Below are 25423 nucleotides of genomic sequence, written 5' to 3' on the forward strand. Positions count from 1 at the left end.
ATGATTGTCTGTAATTGTTTGTTGTGTAACTTGTCCCGTGTTGTACTGTATTGTGTTAATTTGAAATGTCTTCGGTGCTCCTTGAAAACGAGATGCTGCATTTCAAGGGGTTTTCCATTATTAAAGGCCTACTGAAATGAAATGTTTTTATTTAAACGGGGATAGCAGATTCATTCTATGTGTCATACTTGATCATTTCACGATATTGCCATAATTTTGCTGAAAGGATAAAGTTTGCAACTTTCGGTCCCTGATAAAAAAAAGCCTTGCCTGTACCGGAAGTAGCGTGACGTCACAGGTTGAAAGGCTCCTCACATTTCCCCATTGTTTACACCAGCAGCGAGAGCGATTCGGACCGAGAAAACGACGATTACCCCATTAATTTGAGCCAGGATGAAAGATTCGTGGATGAGGAACGTGAGAGTGAAGGACTAGAGTGCAGTGCAGGACACATCTTTTTTCCCTCTGACCGTAACTTAGGTACAAGCTGGCTCACTGGATTCCAAACTCTCTCCTTTTTCTATTGTGGATCACGGATTTGTATTTTAAACCACCTCGGATACTATATCCTCTTGAAAATGAGAGTCGAGAACGCGAAATGGACATTCACAGTGACTTTTATCTCCACGACAATCGGCGAAGCACTTTAGCTACGGAGCTAACGTGATAGCAAGAAATAAACCCCTGACTGGAAGGATAGACAGAAAATCAACAATACTATTAAACCATGGACCTGTAACTACACGGTTAATGCTTTGCAGCCTGGCGAAGCTTAACAATGCTGTTGCTAACGACGCCATTGAAGCTAACTTAGCTACGGGACCTCACAGAGCTATGCTAAAAACATTAGCTATCCACCTACGCCAGCCAGCCCTCATCTGCTCATCAACACCCGTGCTCACCTGCGTTCCAGCGATCGACGGAGCGACGAAGGACTTCACCCATTCATCATTGCGGTCGGCGGCTAGCGTCGGCTAGCGTCGGATAGCGCGTCTGCTATCCAAGTCAAAGTCCTCCTGGTTGTGTTGCTACAGCCAGCCGCTAATACACCGATCCCACCTACAGCTCTCTTCTTTGCAGTCTTCATTGTTCATTAAACAAATTGCAAAAGATTCACCAACACAGATGTCCAGAATACTGTGGAATTTTGCGATGAAAACCGAGCTTTTTGTATTGGATACAATGTGTCCGAATACTTACGTTTCAACGATTGACGTCACGCGCATACATCATCATACATAGACGTTTTCAACCAGAAGTTTCGCGGGAAATTTAAAATGGCACTTTATAAGATAACCCGGCATGTGTTGCAATGTTAAGATTTCATCATTGATATATAAACTATCAGACTGCATGGTCGGTAGTAGTGGGTTTCAGTAGGCCTTTAAATTCATATTCAAATTGTACAATTTCATAATGTGTTCTTCTATTTTAAACAAAGAAAACAATCTGAAGTTGTCTTTATTTTTAAGTTATCATGCCGTGATTTTACCTGTCCGGCCCACTTGGGAGTAGATTTTTCTCCATGTGGCCCCTGATCTAAAATGACTTTGACACCCCTGTCCGAGAGAACCACAAGTTAATTGTGATTAATTTGTCATTTATTATATGTATATCATCTGTGTTGCTATATTATTTTTGTGTGTACTGTGCTCGTTTTGTTCCACATTTACCGGTATTTTAAATGCCGTTCTTTCTTAAATAAAAAAATAAAAAAGTTCCTCGAAAATCTCGTGACGTCACTACTTCCCGTTCGTAGCCGCCTCCTTGCTGGTGTCGGCGGGTTTGATCTTTCGTACTGTCGTGCCTGTTCAAGCATAACTTCTTTTGTTATTTTGTTTAGACAACAAACTAAGACGAATCTTGGCGATAAGATGTCCGGCGACCGGGCTTGCCCAAGGTAAGTGAGGCTAAAAAGTAGGAAAAAGTGGACGTACCATGACTTTAGCAGGGCAGTGTGGAAGTGGGAGCGAGTTTGTCTATGTGCACTGAAGTGAAACTCGGTGTCAGAAAAGTCAAATAAACAGTCAAACATTGAGCTGACGTTTGGCTTAAAATATATTCGCCAGTACCTTTTTTTCCGTCATCGAGTTGACTTGTGAGGGCTTTTAACGAAGCTTCGGTTTTAAAAATCAGTCCGTATATAATATACTATTTTTAATGCGATGTTTTACGTGTCCATAATTGAAAAATATTTTAAAAAGTACCTGAACTTACCATATATCCACAGTGTCCTTTACAAATATATAAATATATTGATATTATATTATTAATGAATTTTTCTGACTGTGACGCTGTCCAATTGTTTTTAAATGTACTGCCATGCAAAGCTGTTTAAATGAAAAACACACATTTAAAGGTAGCCTATTTTATTAAATGTTGTATGAATCAAATCATATTGTCAAAGTTTATCCAAGCATGAGTGTGACATTAATTTAAACCAGCAGAGCCAGTTACCCTTTCTGTCATGCTCCTTGTCTTAAGATTTCGTAACCAACACAGTCCACGTTCATTATGTGATTTGTCTTCATAACATGCAGGCAACCACCAAAAACAAAAATGCTCTGCGTTTTAGGGCCCACAGAAGCTGAGCATCTTATTACCTTTTTTTACGTCCAAAACGGGTGGAGAAATGACACAACCAACACTTTTTTCTGGCGGTTAGCAATTATTGTGATAGGTAATGTTTTACATTTTAACCTGTACTTAAAAACAGGGCCGGTGCTCAAAATGATATGTAAAAAGTGAAAAACATGCTCTAATTTGTATAACAAAACCCAATAACAATACCGTTTTATTTATATGGATTGGTAATTCAAATACTTCAATTGTATAATACATTCAAAAATAAGAAATAATATCTACAACAAATCGTCGTAATTATTACAGCAATAAATGACTTGAACTGTAATGTTTGATGCTCATAATTCCGTGTGTTCCTGAATGCAGCCCTGCTTGCTGTAACCGTCATTGGTTCGTAATGTTGCTGTTTTTGTTGCAGCTACTGGCTAGCCTAGCGCTGCGACGCTGTTATGAGGGCTGCTGTTGGTGTGTTAAGGTCAGCAATGATAAATAAAAAGGGTCAGCTACACTATTTACACTTAGACTTAGACAAACTTTATTGATCCACAGGGGAAATTGTTCCACACAGTAGCTCAGTTACAAAGGATGGAAAGGGTAAGGATGGAAAAAATAATGTAGACTAAAAATGTACCACAGTAGCAATATAATATATAACATATATGTAATATTTACATATTATATATACAGTAGGGGTGTAACGGTACACAAACATTTCGGTTCGGTACGTACCTCGGTTTAGAGGTCACGGTTCGGTTCATTTTCGGTACAGTAAGAAAACAACAAAATATGAATGTTTTGGTTATTTATTTACCAAATTTGTAACCAATGGCTTTATCCTTTAAACATTGGAAACACTATTATAATTCTGCCCACGTTAATCCACATTAAACTGCCTCAAGTTGTTGCTCAGATTAAATAAAATGAGAAAACTTTTCTTCTACATATAAAAAGTGCAACATTAAACAGTTTCAAGTCAACTCATCATGCTTAATTTATTACAGCATTTGGGAAGCCTGTAATTGATTTTTATAATGTAAATGTTATATTTTTATTAACATGTGATAGCAGGGACCCTGCCATTCAAAAGTAGGCTGCTCCATTACTAATTATTAATGTAACTATAGCTGAAAAAATAGTACAATAGCAATAGGAGAGACTATTCATCCCACACCTAGTGTGTGTGTGACAATCATTGGTACTTTAACTTTAACTTAATATATAACAAATCCCAATTACCATGTACAATATTACAATATATGTAACAGCTGCAGCAAAAAAAAAGGGCAGCATAAAATAGAGAGTAGATACAGCAGAAAATATACATTATCAACAAAGAGAGGTAGCTAACATAGAAGCGAACATAGAAACATTTACAGAAATAAGGCACCGATAATAACTTATTTTTTTCCTGGTCTGGTTACTACCGTTTAAGTCTGCACCGGTGCCATTATGGAATTGAGTTTTTCCCTATCCCTAGGTAGAATTAGCATTGAGTTGACCGTCGGGGGGCCGCTCCGCAATGTTGTGTCAATCATGTACACAATGCTTGTGGAAGTACAATGATAGTTGTTGTGTTAAAAATCTCTCTGTGAATGTTCTGATCTCCTGATTACATTGCACCGATGTAGTGAGCACAATAGCTGCCTGTCGAAGTTATGACCTTCCTACAGCTGATGTCATATTTAGACAGAATCAAGAGCGCCTCTGCTAGTTCTAGCAATGTAGCGCACTCCGTTTTGCCTTAATTGATCTGGAATCAATACCCGGACAGACAGCGGATTTTTGGACGTTCAAGTCGAAGCAGTTGAGTCGAATTTGAATGCACTACTTTGCGACAACCAACAGAGGTGCTGTTGATTAAAAAAAATTGTTAAAATGGATTATTTATACATCAGCCTGTTTATATTATGCATGTGTAAATCAAAGTTATTTTGCTTGTAAGGACCCCCGCCAATGGACTGAACTAAAGTGTAGGATCTTAATGGCGGGCAGCAGGCACAGCAGGATGGCTGCGTATGGCGCCCTTCTGCTCATAGGGGTGAGTACTTGATCTTGGATCTGGAGCATGAAAAAACTTAAGACACTTACTCAAGAAGAACAGAATGTGGTATAACCAGCGCGTTCTAATCTGTTTTGCAGTGTGTGTTCACACCTACCCTGGCGTTGAGCCCTACCCTCAAGGACAAAACGTGTCCATATGGTGACTACCCCACTGAGGCGGGGATATGTTGTAACAAGTGCTCTCCAGGTAATTTGCATCCTCCTACGCAGTAGCAATTATCATACCATTATCTTTTTTTGGGATCGACTTCACAGTTTTGCTCCGACACTTTTCCTGTTGTCCAGGTTTTAAGCTTGTGCACATGTGCCTCGCTGAGGGGATGAGGAGTAACTGCACGCCGTGTCCTACGGATCAGTACATGGACCAGATGAACTATTCCCCCAAATGTATGCGATGCAAGCAATGTAAAGGTAAGGAGACATTCTTAATCGGTGTAAAGCTACTGTATGTAGTAGTGGTACACTAAAATAGCAGCTTGGGTGTCATGTTCTGCAGTAACTTGGCTGGTTGTTGTTAGGGGTGGACATGTAATTGGTGGACCAGCCAGGACTCCTTCCATTAGAAATAGCATCAGCTATTGTTTAGATTTGTGTGCAATGTTTTTCCTTTTTTTTACGCACTAATTGAGATATACAACTCGAGACTTGCAACGGGTGGGGGAATCCGTCCCGAAGCTGCTGCCACCAGGGGCGCTGCTGAGTTTTCCGTCATACCAAATGGGGTGAAGCGACTGAGTCGCAGGATGTGTGGGGTGGGGTGAGAGGACAGTTCATCACTTCCCTTGTTTAGTCTTTGGAGAGCAGATCAAAAAGAGGCTCCAAGAAAGTTAGGGCAAGACAAAATAAAAAGAAGCAAGTAGGAGAGGGAAGGGAAAACGTCCGCCTTCAATGAGTACCAGAGAGAAAGAAATGCATCTACTGATATAATCTGCTAAATGTAATGCATTGAAAAGTTGTTGCCGATAGGAAAAAAGGCCAAATAAAATTTAGGGAACTTGGAGAATAAACAGGCAAAATTAAGACCCTAGATAGAATTTATTTTGATCCCCCCGCACCCTCTAATTACAAAAAATGTTCACAATTTTTTATTAACTTGAAATGATGAAATCATTTTTTTAATCAAACTTGAATTTAAAGGCCTACTGAAATGAATTTTTTTTATTTAAACGGGGATAGCAGATCTATTCTATGTGTCATACTTGATCATTTCGCGATATTGCCATATTTTTGCTGAAAGGATTTAGTATAGAACAACGACGATAAAGATTGCAACTTTTGGTATCTGATAAAAAAAAGGCTTGCCCCTACCGGAAGTAGCGTGACGTAGTCAGTTGAACATATACGCAAAGTTCCCTATTGTTTACAATGATGGCCGCATGAAGTGAGAGAGATTCGGACCGAGAAAGCGACAATTTCCCCATTAATTTGAGCGAGGATGAAAGATTTGTGGATGAGTAAAGTGCAAGTGAAGGACTAGTGGGGAGTTGAAGCTATTCAGATAGGGAAGATGCTGTGAGAGCCGGGGGTGACCTGATATTCAGCTGGGAATGACTACAACAGTAAATAAACACAAGACATATATATACTCTATTAGCCACAAAACAACCAGGCTTATATTTAATATGCCACAAATTAATCCTGCATAAAAACACCTACGTGTTTGTTATGCTAGCTCCTAGCTCCTCTGCTAGCTCCTAGCTCCATAGAACACGCCAATACAATTCAAACACCTGATCAACACACACAATCACTCAGCCCAAAAGACCGTTCACCTAACCCAAGGTTCATAAAGCTTATATATTTTTAAAAAGTTACGTACGTGACGCGCACATACGGTCAAGCTATCAAATGTTTAGCAGCCAAGGCTGCATACTCACGGTACCTGATATTCAGCTGGGAATGACTATAACAGTAAATAAACACAAGACATATATATACTCTATTAGCCACAACACAACCAGGCTTATATTTAATATGCCACAAATTAATCCTGCATAAAAACACCTGCGTGTTTGTTATGCTAGCTCCTAGCTCCTATGCTAGCTCCTAGCTCCATAGAACACGCCAATACAATTCAAACACCTGATCAACACACACAATCACTCAGCCCAAAAGACCGTTCACCTAACCCAAGGTTCATAAAGCTCATATATTTTTAAAAAGTTACGTACGTGACGCGCACGTACGGTCAAGCTATCAAATGTTTAGCAGCCAAGGCTGCATACTCACGGTACCTGGTATTCAGCTGGGAATGACTAAAACAGTAAATAAACACAAGACATATATTTACTCTATTAGCCACAACACAACCAGGCTTATATTTAATATGACACAAATTAACCCTGCATAAAAACACCTACGTCTTTGTTATGCTAACTCCTAGCTCCTATGCTAGCTCCTAGCTCCATAGAACACGCCAATACAATTCAAACACCTGATCAACACACACAATCACTCAGCCCAAAAGACCGTTCACCTAACCCAAGGTTCATAAAGCTTATATATTTTAAAAAAGTTACGTACATACGCAAAAAAAAGTTGCGCACATACGGTCAAGCGATCAAATGTTTAGAAGCCAAAGCTGCATACTCACAGTAGCACGTCTGCGTCTTTGTCATCCAAATCAAAGTAATCCTGGTAAGAGTCTGTGTTGTCCCAGTTCTCTACAGGCGTCTGTGTATCGAAGTCAAAAGTCCTCCTGGTTAGAGTCTCTGTTATCCGAGTTCTTCCATCTTGACTGCATCTTTCGGGAATGTAAACAAAGAAGCGCCGGCTGTGTACTGTTGTTGCTGACTATGTTCGAAAAATACGTCCATTTCGCACCGACAACTTTCTTCTTTGCTTGCTCAGCTTCCTTCTCCATAATGCAATGAACATGATTGCAACAGATTCACGAACACAGATGTCCAGAATACTGTGGAATTATGAAATGAAAACAGAGCTTTTTCGTATTGGCTTCAATGTGGAAGGCATACCCGTGTTCCCCGGTCTACGTCACGCGCATACGTCATCCTCAGAGGCGTTTCGAACCGGAAGTTTAGCGGCAAATTTAAAATGTCACTTTATAAGTTAACCCGGCCGTATTGGCATGTGTTATAATGTTAAGATTTCATCATTGATATATAAACTATCAGACTGCGTGGTCGGTAGTAGTGGGTTTCAGTAGGCCTTTAATTTAAAGAAAAAAACAAACATGATAAAGAAATTGCTCAACAATAAAAAAATTAAAAAAAATTGCAAAATAACAAATTCAACATAGTAAAACATACATTTGCATATCTTCCTAAGACACCTACGACCAAGATTTGATCCCAATTTCTTTGTTTACGAGCCTACTGGGCTGCCTCTGGCTAAATTGTTGCCCTAGGCCAGGGGTCGGCAACCTTTACCACTCAAAGAGCCATTTTGGCAAGTTTCACAAATTAAAGAATGTGATCGGAGCCGCAAAAAAAAATTTACAATTTAAAATGAAAAACACCGCATTCAGAGCTTAAATGCTTTGTGCTATATTAACCAGGGGTCTCCGACACACGCACCGGCACGCACCTTAATGTGGACATTTGATGTTAGTGCAGCCCGCGAGTTTTGAACGAATGACGCTTGATGGCGTCATACTTGCCAATCCTCTCATTTTTCCCGGGAGACTCCCGAATATCAGAGCGTGATGACACTGCATTTGGCGCCCTCTACAGGCTGGCCTAACAGTGTACCTGCTTGACCACTCGTAGAATGCAATTTCAGCTTGTTCACGTAAGTGAACAAGTATGTAGCTGAGCGCATCAGAGTGGTCAAAGAGCTGCATGCGGCTCCGGAGCCGTGGGTTGCCGACCCCTGCCCTAGGCCTAATTTTATTTGGAGGCCCCCCTCTTCCTACTACGAAAATAATTCACAGTTTATGTGTAACAATTTTTATACTTTTTTAAATTGAAATGTACTTTAATTTGAGGCATGTTTTGTACTAAAACGAATTCAAGGTGAATACATTTTTCAGTAATTATTTTTTAGTAAAAAAATAATAATTTTATTTTCATAGAAATTATAAACCTTGTTTCGCCAGCCCCGACCGGGATTTGAACCCAGTACCTTTTTTCTTCCAAGATAAGCACTATTTCTTTGCACCACGACAGCCACTGGGGATATTTAATAGCATATTGCTATGGTATTCTTATCAGTGACAGAGCAGTAAGCGGCCAGGAATACGTTTGTAGTAAATTTCCTATGAAGCACCCTGTCATTCATTTTCCATGTGTTTCTTCACGCAAAACGAGGCCCGCCCACGGATTGCAGGACCCTATGCAGAGCGTGGGATCTGCTTTTAGGGAGGGGTGGCCCTGAGAAGAAAAAAACAGTCAGATTTGAGAAGTTTACTTAATTTCAGAGAATACCAGATCTCGATAGAGGGTACGCTGTATTTTTATACAGATGGTACATATAGTGACACACTTGGTGGTGTCTGTTACAGTTAATTAGGTGCCACTCATGTGATTCTATTTGAGAAGTGGTATTTACATTTCAAATGAATGATGAGAGGAGGCTAGCGAGTTTGGTATGTTTTAACCACAAGGGGAGCCCAAGGAGCAATCGATTCTTGGCAATTCTTTCTGAATGTTTATATCCATTGTCATTGCTCTCTGCAGAGTCAAAGCAAGAAGTACAAGAGTCCAAATGTGAAAGACACAGAGACACTATCTGCCGCTGCAAGGACGGCTATTACCAATTCACCATCGACTCCGAGACGACCGAGTGTCGCCGATGTTCGCAGTGCGGTCTCGACGAGAAGGCAGTCCAAATATGTACGTTTTCTTAACAGTGGAATGGATCCCTTGCTCCTTTTGTCTGCTTAAGAATTGTTTTTGTGCAGGCACATCGAAAACCAACACGGTATGCAAGTGCAAGGAGAACTACCACCGAGTGAAAAGGAAGTGTGAGCCATGCAAGAAGTGAGTGTGTGTCTGAAAAGGGCGGCGTTTGTCCCCTCGTAACTGAGACGTTTGACGGGGAAGTGGTTTTGTTGAACTGAAACTCAGATTTGCTCAATCTTTCCACCAGCGACAGGAGAAGAGAGAAGTCCGTTTATTCTATTTATGGCTTTCTTGACTGTGCACACATTTACTTGACATACTGCCTCCCTGAAAATAAATACTAATCCTTACATTTTGTTATGTACTCTAGACAATATCTAATACAGTGCACAGTCAATTATAAAAGGAATGCGCGTAAATAAATGTTTTGAAGTGCTGTCAACCTTTCAAATGGTCATGGCTGACACATGCCTTTTTTTTGTGGATGGGCAGCTTTGATTGAGCTATATGAAATGGCTTGCTGTATTTACGTGATAGTTAAAACTGTGAAAATGTAAAATATTGTTTTTGTATTATTGAATAGTTTAGGGATCAGGGTCTTATGCTGCCGATTCCGATAACGATCTTCCATGAGTGAAAAGGGCTGATACCAATACTCATACGATCACATTTATTAACTGTACATTTTCCCAAATATGCATGGTGAGTGCTATTAACAGTGAAACAATATCGACACTATTTAAACTTGTTTCTTATTGTCTTTCATTAAATACAATTGTTTGATCAAAACAAAGTCAATAGTAAACAAAAATTAAACAAAAGCAAAAACTACTGTCTATTATCTCTTGAGTTTGCAAACATGAAAATAGAAATTTAGACTTCTTGAAGCACTTTTTTCTTGTTCTGTTTCAAGCTAGCTTATCGTTGAGCATGTCTGCTCCTTGCTACAGCTTACAGTGTGAAGCATGATTAGCCTCGCCCTCCACTGATACATAAGATACAAAGAAATGTAGTTGATTTGCCCTTATGGAGGTGATTATATCAACTAAGCTGATAACCGCCTCTGTTAGTCGAGTGACTAAAAATAGATAAAGTATCAGTCAGAGGTGATTGGCATTAATTTTGAAAGGCATCAATCGGCACGGGACAATCTCGCACTTTTTTTTTTACAAAAATCGGCTGATACTGAATCGAGCAGCACCTTCTTAGTTATAATTTTAATATTACATAAATTACATAAGTTTTTATTATATTTTGTTAATATTATTTTTTTGTAATCATTATCTGCGTAGCTTTATATAACATTAAATTAACATTGTTAATTTTTGATTTGTTTCAAATACAATTTAGGGGTGTCAAACTCGTTTTAATTGATGTCATGGCTGCCACCTTGTGCCACAGTGAATATATACTGTATGAATATAATTGTACAATAGCCTAATTATATTATTACACAATCACTTATGCATTTAAGATATTTTTTTCTCTAACAAATTAATGGATCATTTTTTATAAGTCATAAGTCAGGTTGACAAGAAGATGTTTGGAGTATCTTGTTACAAGATCAGATAATGAGCTACATGATTAGATAATGAAGATACAGTACATGTTATTTTTTGTCAAATTTGAAAGAACAAACACATTTATCAAGAAAGATTAAGTGCTCTATTGACACGCATTATTTCTAGGCTTTTGCGGGCTTCATATCATAAATCTGGCAAATCTGGCCCCCCACCCTTAAGTTTGACATCTGTAATAAACATTAAAAGAGCACTTTGGTCTATACAGTCTATAGTGTTTGCTGTGCTGCCATAATTTTAATATAAAATACTGCTACTGGTTAAAAAAAATAATACTTTTGAAGCTGACTTAAACTGAGCTATACAAAAAAGGGGACAGACCTGCTAACATTATTTAGTGATACCTCAATGTACAAGCACATTGCGTTCCATGACAACTTGTAACTCAAAACACTTAAATCTCAAATCACCTCCACCCATTGGAATTAATTGAACTCTATTTAAACCATGCTTGGCCCTCCCCAAACACCACATTTTTAACATGTAACATGTCTTATAAAAATAAAACAAACTTTTAGATTTTTTAAATATTGTTTGGAAAAACAATGCAATATAATTTACTACAAACAACTACAGTAGTTTTATGAAATAATGTACTGATATTGTACAGCATTTACATATGAGCTGCTTCTCTGTTCTCTAACAATAGGAACTGTTATTGTTGTTTATGTTGCACATGGACGTCTTTGAGTGACGGACCGGAGGGCAGAGTTGACAGAAAGCTGTGTTTGCGTACCAAATACATTGCTTGATTGTCCAATTTGTAGAGTCAGCACTAGGCGGAACGAAATAAAGCATGTCAAAGACTGGTTAGGCAGCTTCTTCATATTTTCATGGATAAATGTCCACCTTTTGAAGTTTTTGGCTGCAATGCGCGGAGGCTGTCTGCCGCTTGTTTGATGCGAACTCGGTTAACCGGGAGGACATGGTTTGCTTCTCTGATTCGGTTATCAGTTTCTTCTCCTTCGCTTTTTTTTTTTTCTCAGTTCTGCTGGGCAAGATTGTGTCGATCTGTGGACAGTCACTACTTCAACTGCGTCCACGGGGAGGCTTGTAACTCAAATTATGCTCGCAACTTAAAGCATCATAAAAAGCTGTGAGACAACACGTAACTAAAAATACTCGTAAGTAGTGGTACTTGTAAATTGAGGTACCACTGTAGTGACTTTTATTACTACTATTACTTTCCAGTTGAGCCCAGTGTACAGTATGAATATTTAAGTCATGTTATGATCTCAAAAACAAAACTCTTCCTCTCTCAACAGTTGCACAACAGATTGCGAACATCTCTGCAAGTTGCTTCCTTCCCACAATCCCACGGGTGAGCACATAAGCCACAAAATTGTCTGTAAAACTAATTGATAATGTAACATTTATTCTCCTCAGTGCATTATAAGTGAATCTTCATGGATCAAGTCAGACATGTTAATACACATAGTATACACACATGTTAAAAAAGGCACTTTCATTTCATTTGTAACAATTGAAAAACAATCTATTAACGGCGTGGCTCGGTGAGTGAAGCGGCCGTGCCAGAATCCTGAGGGTTCCTGGTTCGATCCCGGCTTCCACCATCCTAGTCACGTCCGTTGTGTCCTTGAGCAAGACACTTCACCCTTGCTCAAGGGTGTGTGTGTGATTGGGTGAATGTGGAAATATTGTCAAAGCGCTTTGAGTACCTTGAAGGTAGAAAAGCGCTATACAAGTATAACCCATTTACCATTTAAATATATACATAATAAAAAACAACTAACAATTAATGGTAAATATATACAGTATATTTATGGAAATTACCGGTAATACATCCAAAAATATGTATTTCATTTAGTATTTATTTACATCAAAAATTTTCAAATATTAGATAAAACATTTGTTTTAATAATACATGCATTTTTGCCTAAAAGTCCAGTCCAATCTAGTGTATACTGGTGTAGATCTGCACTGCATCACACATAGTATTTGGCTGCATTGTTGCCACTGCCTATCTTTAAATTAAGAAACTAACTTTTCTGCGTAAACTGATACAGGGGCATCGAAGTGAAGGGGTAAGTGGGGCTTTTGTAAAGTTTGAAGATTTATTTGTCATTCAAAGGGGACCAATTATGTAAAAATAACTTTTCTTATCTGTTGGTACCCGCTGCTGTGTATTTAAGACCTGCATAAGTTCCGAAAATCTGAAATCAAACAATGGAGGCATGGCAGAGATATTTATAAAACAATCTTGACCTCATTCATACTTTCTCTAAATAAGCCTTTTGGAATTTGCTCTATCTTCTGACCCGTGACATCAGCGGATTATCCATATATGGTATACACTTACCCAAAGTGCTTACTGCCATTGTAGTCTGCACTGTAGTCAATAAGTTCCTTCTTGTTGGCTATTCTCTTGTTGTGGGGCAGACTGTCTCGTACAGGGACATGCATCCTCTGCTGTTGCCAATTCTAATAAAAAGTAGCGTATAGTTCGAACTTATATCTGTCTGGAGACTCGCAATGGAAGCGCTAAAAAGTACAACATGGGAGACGGGGAGAAGACTCTGTCAAAGTAGGGCTACATAAATAAGACCGCCCACAAAACGGTGCATCCTGAAGAGACGGTCAGAAAGCAGCTTGAAAACCTTCTGTAAATAATAATCTATTCAACATTTTGACCGAAGAACCACCGTTACATGTTATGTAGACTACAAGGAAGTGTTTTGTATGTAAAAAAAACCTAATGATAATAATTTGACCTCTTTAAATATGTGGGTTATGAAATTAAACAATGACAATAAATGTTAAGAAAAAATAAATGTTGCGGTGTAAGTGCCCAACATCATGGAAACTTTTGTCAACTCTAAAGGCAATGTAATAATTAATATTTTATTTTTAACTGTTAAAGTAAGCAAAGTGTTCAAATCAAAATATAAAAACTTTCGGAAAAATGGCTATGGTGTTAAAACTGCATTATGCTGCAGTTTATTGCAGTATTCCTACTTGTCACACAAATGTAAACAAAAAAAGTTCCCCTTAGTAAAAACAATAACAAACTATATCTTTCTCTGATAGTTTTGGAGGAGCGACAAGATGGATTCTTCATCAACGTACTGGTTGGAGTGGTGGCGGCGGCCTTTATCTTGCTTATGCTGGTCTTCTTCGTGACCTACATAGTCACCAAGCGCTGTAACGAAAAGACGCCCGAGGCCCCTTCGTTAGAGCCATCTGATGAGGTACAGTTAGTTTAGGGTCTGCTGCAAGTACACCATTCACATTTAGTGTAATGATAGCTTCTCAAGGAACAATACGATCGACGGCACTTGTGTATCCCCAAGAAATTACGCTACCACCAAAATGCTTGACTGTAGGCAAAACAGTTGTTTTGTTACTGTCTATTTTACATGATAACAACTGTGTGTTGACTAATTTTCAGTAGATAGTAAATCTATAGTGCTAAACTAGATGGACACAGACTACTCTAGCAGTACATCCATTTCTGTTGTATTGTCCTTTGAAATGATACACTGTATTGTTGCTGCAATGTGAATAATGTACTCAAAGCACTCGGGTAATGTATGTGTATATACATAACATAACATGTTGTGGTTGCATCTAGCTGCACACCCTGGTTAAGAAGACAGAAGAATCAAGCAGCAACTGCAACAACATGGCTGTTCCTCAGGCCACTGTAGTTGAAATGGACCCCTCCAAGTTGCCTGACTGTGTCCCTCTGGAAGTAAAGAGTGAGTGATTTTGGACAATAGCCCCTTTTAGAGTACATTTTTAAATGGTAAATGGGTTGTACTTGTATAGCGCTTTTCTACCTTTTTTTTTTAAGGAACTCAAAGCGCTTTGACACTATTTCCACATTCACATATTCACACACTGATGGCACATTTACATTACTTTGTTTTTAGTGACACCTAGTGGTCACAATAATGAATTACAAAAGCGCATGACATAGTAAGTTAATTGATAGGGGTGTGGGAAAAAATCGATTTGAATTCGAATCGCGATTCTCACGTTGTGCGATTCAGAATCGATTCTCATTTTTAAATTTTTATTTTTTAAATTAATCAATCCAACAAAACAATACACATTAATACCATAACAATGCAATCTAATTCCAAAACCAAACCCGACCCAGCAACACTCAGAACTGCAATAAACAGAGCAATTGAGAGGAGACACAAACACGACACAGAACAAACCAAAAGTAGTGAAACAAAAATGAATATTATCAACAACAGTATCAATATAAGTTACAATTTCAACATAGCAGTGATTAAAAATCCCTCATTGACATTATCATTAGACAAAAATAAAAATAAAAATAAAAATAAATGAACAATAGTGTCACAGTGGCTTACACTTGCATCGCATCTCATAAGCTTGACAACACACTGTGTCCAATATTTTCACAAAGATAAAATAAGTCATATTTTTGGTTCATGTAATAATTAAAACAAATTTACATGATTGTAATCAATTGATAAAACATTGTCCTTTACAATTATAAAAGCTTTTTAAAAAAATCTACTACTCTGCTTGCATGTCAGCAGACTGGGGTAGATCCTGCTGAAATCCTATGTATTGAATGAATAGAGAATCCTTTTGAATCGGGAAAATATCGTTTTTGAATCGAGAATCGCGTTGAATCGAAAAAAATCAATTTTGAATCGAATCGTGACCCCAAGAATCGATATTGAATCGAATCGTGGGACACCCAATGATTCGCAGCCCTATTAATTGACATGGACATGTTTGTTATTGGAAAGTTTCTAATACAAAGTCTCCAAGGCAGAAGTGTATGTGTAAGTAATATGCAACTATATTTATCTGATTCCCGTTTATATTAACAAATGTGTTTTAGACTGCAATGTAGTTCAATTAAGGACGTGTTATGTGAGTCTAGCTTGTGGGCTATTGCGTGCTTAGGTGTTGTGTAGTTGCTAGCTCCCAGTAGCCTATAGTTACCATGTTTACTTTATGTAAATGACTTCACTAAAATACAAGAAAAGACCAACATGTGTGTTTGTTGGAGGACATTTAGATGTTACCTGGCTGCAATGCAGGACTGCTTGTATCGTAGATTTTAGAAGCACGTCAATATCATGTAATACTTGTTTTTTTTTTGTTGCTAATATCGGGCTGAAACCACTTTCTGATAGCATCTGCAAATAACTTAAAGCAATTTCTCAGTCAGTTCACAACTTCACATTCAATAACAGCTTCAGGTAACCTGTTGATTAGTTTGAGTGCATTGAATTGTGTACGTCTTATTATTCCAAAGGCAAATATAGGCAGTAGAAGTGATGAGTAGGGATGATACTCGAAACCGGTTTTCCCGGTTGTTCGATAAGAAAAGAACCGAGTCCTCGGACTCGAATCCCTTTTTAAAAACCGGTACCCGTTATCGAGACCACTATAGTAAAGAAAAAGAGTTGGTTCTATATTCGAACCCCTCGGAACGAATCCCGTCCCGACCAGAAATGCTCCGTGTGACTTCACAAGAAATCAGTCACGTAGCTCGGTCATTAAGCGCAGATAGCGAAAGCAGGAAAAAAATGGACGGGAAAAAGCGCTCCAATGTGTAATAAAGTTCAAAACAAAAGGTATAATCCAATGAATAACTTTACTGGGAGATTTGAGCAGACTACAAACACATGACGAACACTTTTACGACCAACCGGAAACATAGCAACGCACCTCCTTTACGGCAGCTGTCGCAACGTTCTTATAGCAACCGCAGCACATACATATATGACATGATCTCCCTTTTTCAACTTTTGTTTTTCTTTACTTGTAAACAAAACAAAATCACACTGTATATGTGTTGTCTGTCTAATTATAAATAATGCAGACGAGGCGTGTCGGCTGAGTTCTTGACGTTTACTTTCACGGGTGACGACATGCAACAACACTTTTCGGGGCTACCGCGCATGCTCGTCACTCCCGTTGCATGATGGGTAGTGTAGTTGTTATATTCCCTAGCTCAGGGGTCGGCAACCCGCGGCTCTAGAGCCGCATGCGGCTCTTTAGCGCCACCCTAGTGGCTCTCTGGAGATTTTTCAAAAATGTATGAAGAATGGAAAAAGATGAGGGGAAAAAAAAATCTATTTTTTTGTTTTAGTATGGTTTCTGTAGGAGGACAAACATGACACAAACCTCCCTAATTGTTACAAATCACACTGTTTATATTAAACATGCTTCACTGATTCGAGTATTTGGCGAGCGCCGTTTTGTCCCACTAATTTTGGCGGTCCTTGAACTCACCGTATAGTTTGTTTACATGTATAACTTTCTCCGACTTTCTAGGACGTGTTTTATGCCACTTCTTTTTCTGTCTCATTTTGTCCACCACACTTTTAACGTTGTGCATGAGTGCACAAAGGTGAGTTTTGTTGATGTTATTGACTTGTGTGGAGTGCTAATCAGACATATTTGGTCACTGCATGACTGCAAGCTAATCGATGCTAACATGCTATTTAGGCTAGCGATATGTACAATGATATTGCATCATTATGCCTCATTTGTAGGTATATTTGAGGTCATTTAGTTTCCTTTAAGTCCTCTTAATTAAATTTATATCTCAAGACACATGTAATATGGCTTTTAATTTTTTGCGGCTCCAGACAGATTAGTTTTTGTATTTTTGGTCCAATATGGCTCTTTCAACATTTTGGGTTGCCGACCCCTGCCCTAGCTCATAACATCTTTCCCCCTATAAAGAAATAATGTTAACTCAATAAAGTGTATTTCTTTTTTTAGCTTTAACTTTTCATTTTTTAGCATTGTAACCACATTTGCAAACAACTTTTCTATTCATAGAATTTTCTTTCAATAAAGAAATAAAGTGCAAAAATGTCAAAGCATCATAACAAACAGTTATGTCAAATAGCAGCAGAATTGCACTTTTTGGAGAGCTGTATTATTTCCAGTTTTGTGCCCAAGGGACTGATTTTATTTAACACTAGTATTATTTATATACCCATAGTGATCACAGAGACAGGTTGTTTTTGTGTTACCTTATATATTTGTTTTTCTGAAAAATCCCACTTAATATACTTTGGGTAACAACAGTCAATATTTTTTTAAATTTTTTTTTTAGGGTGGCTACAGTCAATATTTATTTATTTTTTAGATTAAATTGTTTTCTTATATAATAAAAGTGAGCTTTTGTTAAACCAAATATTGTGTGTTTTTTTCCATATACAACAACCTATCTGGACTCGATAAGAGAATCGATAAGGAATCGGTTCGATAAGAGGATTCGATAATAGACTCGAACTCGATCATTTCTTTTTAAACATCATCCCTAGTGATGAGTTTTAATTAATTTTACTTTCCATCCTTTATATCACATCTATGCTTTCTTGTCTCACCAGTCGGCGACCTCATTAACATACTGCTGGAGATGGTTCCCGTGACTCAGGTCAGGCAGCTTGTGCGTTCCCTCGGCGTATCGGACATCGTCATCGACAGGGCTTTTCAGGACCACTCTTTCAGCACCAGGGAGGCTCACTACCAGATGTTCCGAGCGTGGGCCGAGATGAGCCCACTAAGTGGCAGCGGCGGTCGCAGCGGAATGCTACACTCGGCCAAACTACAGGAGCTGCTGCACACTCTCAGAAAGATGCATCTGGGAAGGACGGCCGAGGAGCTGGAGACAGTGTACAGCATTCAGTAGCACTCTCTTGTGTGCCAAGTGGAAATATGGAAAAAAAACCTACCTGAAACCAAGGTTTTGTTCTCTGTGCTGAACTCAATGACATACTGGGAGATTAGTCCAAGATAAACGCAGTTGATGCACGTGGATCAAGGCGGCCTTTGTCTACAAATGATCTCTCTACCTCTCAGCCTGCCATCTATGGAATGGATTTAAAATACTGAGAGAGATCAAATGTCTCAGGACACTTACTGGATTTAAAGGTGGACTATGCTGAGCACAGCTAACATGAAATTAGCTTAGCGTAACATACAGTGAAAACAAAACTGTGTTTTATAGTAACTCATTTTTATTTGGTGAATGTGAATCTTTTGGCTGGAAATGACAAAAGAAGAGATATTAATTTAATCTTCGTCTTTATACCAACAACACAGGCTCGTCCTCTCCTGTTATGAATGTATTGAAGACTAGAATGTTCTAGTTTAGCGCTATTTAACCAAAAGCTGTCAAACTGTAGTAAAAAAATAGAAAAACATTTTTTAGGTTAAAAAAGGTACAAATACACTAACTTTATATGTTTCACTTTTGCATGTGGTGCGTTCAAGGACCATTGCTTAAAGTTAGAAAGAGATGTCACTTGTATTTAAAGATGGGGTGGCCTAGGCCCCAGCAAATGCACTAGTAGTAATAATATAATAATAATGATTTATTATTATGATTTGGCTAACGGGTAATCTTTCACAGTTGTCTCCTACAGTGAATACACTGCCCATGTTCGTCTGTGTGGATTTTTGTTGACAAAAATGCACACTGATTGCCTTGTTTCCTTAGAAGAAACAATGCTCCTGTCAAATAAGCAATCTGTGTTAGCAGGCAAGACCATCACTTTTCTGTGTTGTTGTTGTTGCCGAAAACAAATCTTTTTCCACACTCTTTGTTGCCTTACTAGTAAGCAAAGCTGCTCGAATGCCACCCTCAGAAAAAACAAATGATGCACAAGCCACATTTTTTTTTTAAAAATGCTAAAAACCAATCCAGTTTCAATGCGTGCATGCTATGCTACGCTATGCTAACTTTTTTCGTCACTTTCCTTGCAGCATGGCCCTAGTCACTCTTTGTAATGTTCTGATGCACATGCTGATTTTAGAATTTAAAAAAGTATGTCGGGACATAGTAATCATGTTCCTATCCTTCTTACTGCAAGATGCTAGAAAGTTCCAGGATCCTTTTCAAATGATGCATTACCTAAGAATTTTCAGGAAAAAAAAAATCCTGTTAATGCATGTATGTATGAAAAAAGGTAAATAGAAGATTGCCACTTTATTTTACCATGATTTGATTAACGTGGACCCCGACTTAAACAAGTTCAAAAACTTATTCGGGTGTTACCATTTAGTGGTTAAATGTACGGAATATGTACTGTACTGTGCAATCTACTAATAAAAGTTTCAATCAATTCCAGCTAGAAGGTATTCATTCTACACATAAAAATGAACTCATCTCTACAGACTATGAATCGTTTTGGGTTTAATTGTGGGTCTCAAATGTTCATTACTTTGTTTGGAACATTGTTTCTCGTATCAAACGCAAAGCAATATGATGCAGTACTTTGTTGCAAACAGCAGAGGCGCTGTTGTTTCAGTCTCAACATGCAGTTTTCCCACGATAGCAAACCATTGTTCTGCTTGGTAAAACACTGGCGTGGAAGTAGGAGTTCAGAACATACGAACAGAGATTTTACGATTACCAAACATATTTTCTTCTCTACAAAACCACTTAATCAATCATTGCTTGGACTTTACTGACGCCATGTCCGGCTCACGTCTCACTCCTTAAATATGCGTAGTGGTCAACCTAGCTCTGTTCTCAATGGGTCCTGGGCGCCGTTTAGCCTTTCTTGAAGAAAAAATGCCCTACGCGTGTGTTTTCAGCTGTACAAATCGTTCAGATCGCGAAAAGGATAAACGTTTCTTCGGAGTTCCTCGAGAAGTTATCAAAACTGGCGGAAGAGTGCAAGATTTTACAAACCGACGAGAAAAGCAGCACACACTTCAGTCCAAGGGAGCAGAGTCAAAGATTGCATGAGTTTGCAGCGATCACTTTGTTTGTATGATATGCTTTTAACATGTATTATCTCCCATTGTTAGTATTATCTTAATTAGGGTCCGCACAGGACCATTTTCAAAGGAATCCCAAAGGGAGTCCTTTTGCAATGGGACGAAAGGACCCTATTGAATTTGTAAGGTTTTATTATTATTATTATTATTCTTTCTTCCGCAGCTTTGCGCACTACTTTGCCCCCCTTAACATGCTTCAAAACTCACCAAATTTTTTACACACACTCGGGTACAGCACACTTTAGTAAAAAAAACAAACCCCAAAAAACAAAATTGCGCTCTAGCGCCCCCTAGGAAGAAAACTGCCTCTAACTCCCACTAGGAAGGTCGTAGAGACATGAAACTAAAACCTGTACGTAGGTCTCCCTTAGACCTACAATTCATAATTTCACATCTTCGGGCAAAAACCAACAGGAAGTTGCCAATTTCCCCTTCAAGACAAAAAATGACTAAAAACACTCATTTTTGATTTTTGAGCTGTAATTTGACCCCCTTAAAATACTTCAAAACTCACCAAACTTCTTACACACATTGGGACAGTTGGAAATTGCGATCTAAAAAAAAACCGAACCCCAAAACTCAAAATTGTGCTCTACATAATTTTTGAAAAAAAAACAGAGAAAAAACTGCTCCCCAGAGGAAAACTCAGACAAAACTGGTTGTAACTTCCGGTAGGAACGTCTTAGAGACATGAAACAAATACCTCTACGTAGGTCTCACTTAGACCTACATTTCATACATTGACACCCTTCTGCAAAAATCAACAAAAAGTTTGTAATCTCCATTTCAAAACAACATTTTTGTAAAAAACGGTCACCAAACATCAAACATTATCTCCTCTGAGTGCGTTTGTCGTTTCGGCTTCAAACTGCTACAGGAGAGAGATTGAACCCTTCTGATTGAAAGTTGACGACGGCGTTTTGATTCGTGCTACCGTTTAGATTTTACGAGCCTTCAAAGACCCGCAGCACTAAAGTTGCTCCGGTGCCAAGAATGACAACGAAAATGCAATTATTCCTTCTTTGTCCTCAAAATTCTACACACAATACCCTATAATGACAATGTGAACTCAGACACAACTTCTTCTAACTCCCAGTACGAATATCGTAGAGACACGAAACGAAAACCTCTATGTAGGTCTCACTCAGGACTACCACTGGACAAAAGTATTGGGACACCTAGGACTAGCACCTGCCAAAATGCGGACCCGTCCAATGCTGCTTGCAGCTTTAATTGTATTTGTATTTCTTAAACACATGTTTACTACAAGTGTTTTCGAAAAGCACCAAGCCGGCAAGTCTAAATAAAAGAAATCAAATGTGAGCAAAAGCTAAAAAATTCAGCTTTTACTAAAAGCAACAGTGATAAATTAATCTTTCAGCATATACACGATGTTGACATCTATAGTTATATTTTGATAAAGACGGGAAAAAGACGCTCCTCGTAAAGGGCACATGTAACAGCAACAACAAACAAGGCAGTAGACGCAAAGTTAAACCATCAAATGCCAAACCATGTATATTTATCCGGGAGAGTTTTGATACCAATTTCCTTGACCCAGCCACACAAAAATAAGTTGTAGACCTCTATGCTTTTCCAAGTTTCCATCTGTTTTGTCGTGTAGGATGACGTCTGGAGCACAAGATAGTTCGACATGTCTGGAAAAGCGGCCTACGGATAATCTTTGGTATTACTCGACAAATCTTTTTTGATAAATTATAGGGCTGTAGTCCATTGGATAGTTTGATTGTTTTGCTCGTATCTGATCTAAGCCCCTTGCGTACTCAGATAGTTTGCGCGCTGCTTGCTGCACAACAGCCACCTTGGCTTGGTTGACCACCACTGCTTTTCATTTCCGGTAAGAAGTCCCGTGATGGAATACAAGCAATTGTCAGTTTTCCCCTTTAAGGAAATGTAGCGAATGAGTATGTTCTCTTCAGACTGTCAGGAATGATAGTTCTACTTTGAAGTGCAAACACTATTAAACCATACCTGACTCATATAGCTATGGTCAAAGGTCACACAGGTGCTAATCATTGCCCTTTTTTGTTAAGCGAACTGTTTCTTGTTAAGCGTGGGAAGTACTCGCCATCTGCCAATAGAGTTTCAGCTGATTCATAGACTTTTAATGTCTAATTCCATATTGGACTTGTGTGGGGGATTTATATTAGACCATACCACATCTCATACATGGTGATTGTCTAATATGAATTATGTGCGGATAGGTCACGCCTCTCTTCTAACATGTCCTCCTCCGCCTTGATGGCATCCCTTTAGGCACCTTAGTTATTCAGGTATTATTCACGGAAGAAGGGCCACAACTTGTTTCAGTCCATTGTACGAGTCTAAACCTGCACAAACTTGTACACGGGCCAATGTCATTCCTCACACACTTTGTGCAATACAGGTTCATTTGTTTGTGTTTTCTATTCAAAAGGATCAAGTCAAATTGTCACCATGTCAGCAACATTGTTTTTGTTTGTGTGTTAGCATTACATGTCAGTAAGTCTAAATAATCGTCAAGCACATTGCCTGTCAGCATTCCAACCTTAAGCCTTAAAAAAATAACATTTATGTGTACCATACATCATGTAAAATGTTCATTCTAAATAGAATAAAATGTACATTTTGTATAAAAAATACATTTTCTAAAGTATATCAATTCTATTTTTATTGATTAAAAAAAACTGAAAGATGTGCTCCAGAGAGGGAACAAGAAGCCAGAGCAATGCTGACATCTAGTGGGATTTTATTGGTATTGCTGAAATCGATGCGTTATGATGAACATAAAAACACCCACTTTACGCTGTTCTGTCTGTAAGTATTGTTGAACAGAGCAATTGTACAGTACATTTTGGATCACAACAATTTAAACTCGTTTCCTCTTTTTATTGAGGTTATTTTTAAGTTAACCACTGTGTAATAAAACTCCTCTCACTTTGTGATGGAGAGGGGACAGGAATGTAGTGACACTGCCTCCCAGGGGTGTTTTATAGTATGGTTCTAAAATGCAAATGGTAAGGGATTGCATTTAGAGTGGAACTTCACTTTTTGGGGGGATTTTTTGCCTATCATGCACAATCCCTATGTGAGACAAGAACACGTATGTCTTTTTTATGCATTTTAATTTGTAATATACGGCAAGTATGAGGTGGCCAACAATACAGCTAATGGGAGTATGCTATATTGCGCCCATAAAGCCCTGCAAAAAACATTAACAATACTCTGTTTGTGACCTGAATATTAACCAAGTATGAGCAAGATTCTTTATTGTAAGCGCTAATGCCGAGGAACTACTTTTAGTGGCGCCGTGATTACAGAGCAGTAACTAGCTTTTGCAGCTATTGACATACTGAGCCTGTGAGCTGCTGCATTGCCTCTGAGTTGGTAAAAGTGAATTCTAGATTATAAATCATGCCTCTCACCTGTATAGTAGAAGATTGTGGACATAAACCGATACGTTGGTCATCTTTAACATTCAACTTGGTGATAAAGACACAAAAAGACACTCATTTGCGCCCACCTTTTTTAAATTTTTTACCAGCCTGAAGATAATGATTATTCTTTATCCAAACATCTCATTAGTCGGCACCCCAGTGAGAGCAGACATTGTACAGTAAAAGATTGTTTTATTATGTTCGGTAGTTTGTATTAGCATTGAGCAATAGTGTTACTTGCCGCATGTGCTTATCACTCAGCTCCGAATATTGTAGCTCATCCTCCATATATTCAGGCTCAAAAATATAAGGTTCCGGATCATCATTTGTCCCCAAGTAGTCGTCGTTGGCTCTCATGAAGTCTGCTTTGATTAGTAGTAGTTATTATTGTTGAAGATAAACGCGAACGTTGTGGTGATGAGACATAAGCAACATACGTATGTATTACATGTTATTATGAATGTACCTGTTACTGCATAACATGTATGTGTACAGCTCCACTAATGGACATTGGAGTGTTACTTTCAAAGGCAAAATTAAAATATTGCTAGAAACATAATTTTATATGGGACTTTATTGTATTATATGTATAGTACATTTTCCAAAAATAAAAAAGCATAAAACACCACCAGAATTAGAGATATTACAAGTCAAAGTGATGAAGCTTAGTGTTACGCTCATGTATACATACATAAAAAGTCAGCTTACAGCAGAGCCAATGGGAGCTCCTCTATTTCGCCCATAAAATCCAATAAATAACCATTCAAAAACTGCCAACAATACTCCATTTACATTTCGTGGTTTGAATATTGACCAAGTATTAGTGATATTGTTATTATAAGTGCTAACGCAGGCAAACTATTTATGATCCGTGTGTGCCTATGTTTACATCATTGAGTGGTCTGCTGCTTTCTGGCTTCCTTGCTCCCTGTAAATGTATTCTACATCATAAATCATGCATCTCGCCTGGAGATGAGACGTTGGAGGACGTATTCCGACAAGTTGGTACACTTTGACAGCCATTTAGGACCCGAAGCTGGCGAGGACGACACGAAAAGACGCTTGTTTCCCCTTGCCCCCACCCCGTTTCTTTGCGAGGATTATGAGACATTCTTCATCGAAACGGGAATATATGAACATCCCAGCAGTCGGCATCCTAATGACAGCAGACGTTGTACAGTAAGTGACATTGTATTAT

The 25423-nt window shown here is 38.4% G+C and overlaps 1 protein-coding gene across 2 annotated transcripts; it reads left to right on the forward strand.

The window, feature by feature from the left end:
* Positions 1 to 1743: 1743 nt before the first annotated feature.
* tnfrsf1a (tumor necrosis factor receptor superfamily, member 1a) lies at positions 1744 to 24720 on the forward strand. Of its 2 annotated transcripts, XM_062063799.1 has the most exons (11): positions 1752 to 1900; positions 3002 to 3058; positions 4526 to 4621; positions 4723 to 4831; positions 4930 to 5055; positions 9282 to 9437; positions 9506 to 9584; positions 12292 to 12347; positions 14075 to 14235; positions 14619 to 14745; positions 18391 to 24720. In XM_062063799.1, the coding sequence occupies exons 3-11, from the start codon at positions 4565 to 4567 to the stop codon at positions 18690 to 18692; spliced, it is 1173 nt and encodes a 390-aa protein (XP_061919783.1). In that variant the 5' UTR covers positions 1752 to 1900; positions 3002 to 3058; positions 4526 to 4564; the 3' UTR covers positions 18693 to 24720. The 2 variants fall into 2 exon arrangements, with proteins under 2 accessions (XP_061919782.1, XP_061919783.1); XM_062063798.1 differs by lacking the exon at positions 3002 to 3058 and having other exon boundaries at positions 1744 to 1900; positions 18391 to 24719.
* Positions 24721 to 25423: the final 703 nt, after the last annotated feature.

The sequence above is a fragment of the Entelurus aequoreus genome, linkage group LG11, assembly GCF_033978785.1.
Source record: "Entelurus aequoreus isolate RoL-2023_Sb linkage group LG11, RoL_Eaeq_v1.1, whole genome shotgun sequence".
Taxonomy (NCBI): domain Eukaryota; kingdom Metazoa; phylum Chordata; class Actinopteri; order Syngnathiformes; family Syngnathidae; genus Entelurus; species Entelurus aequoreus.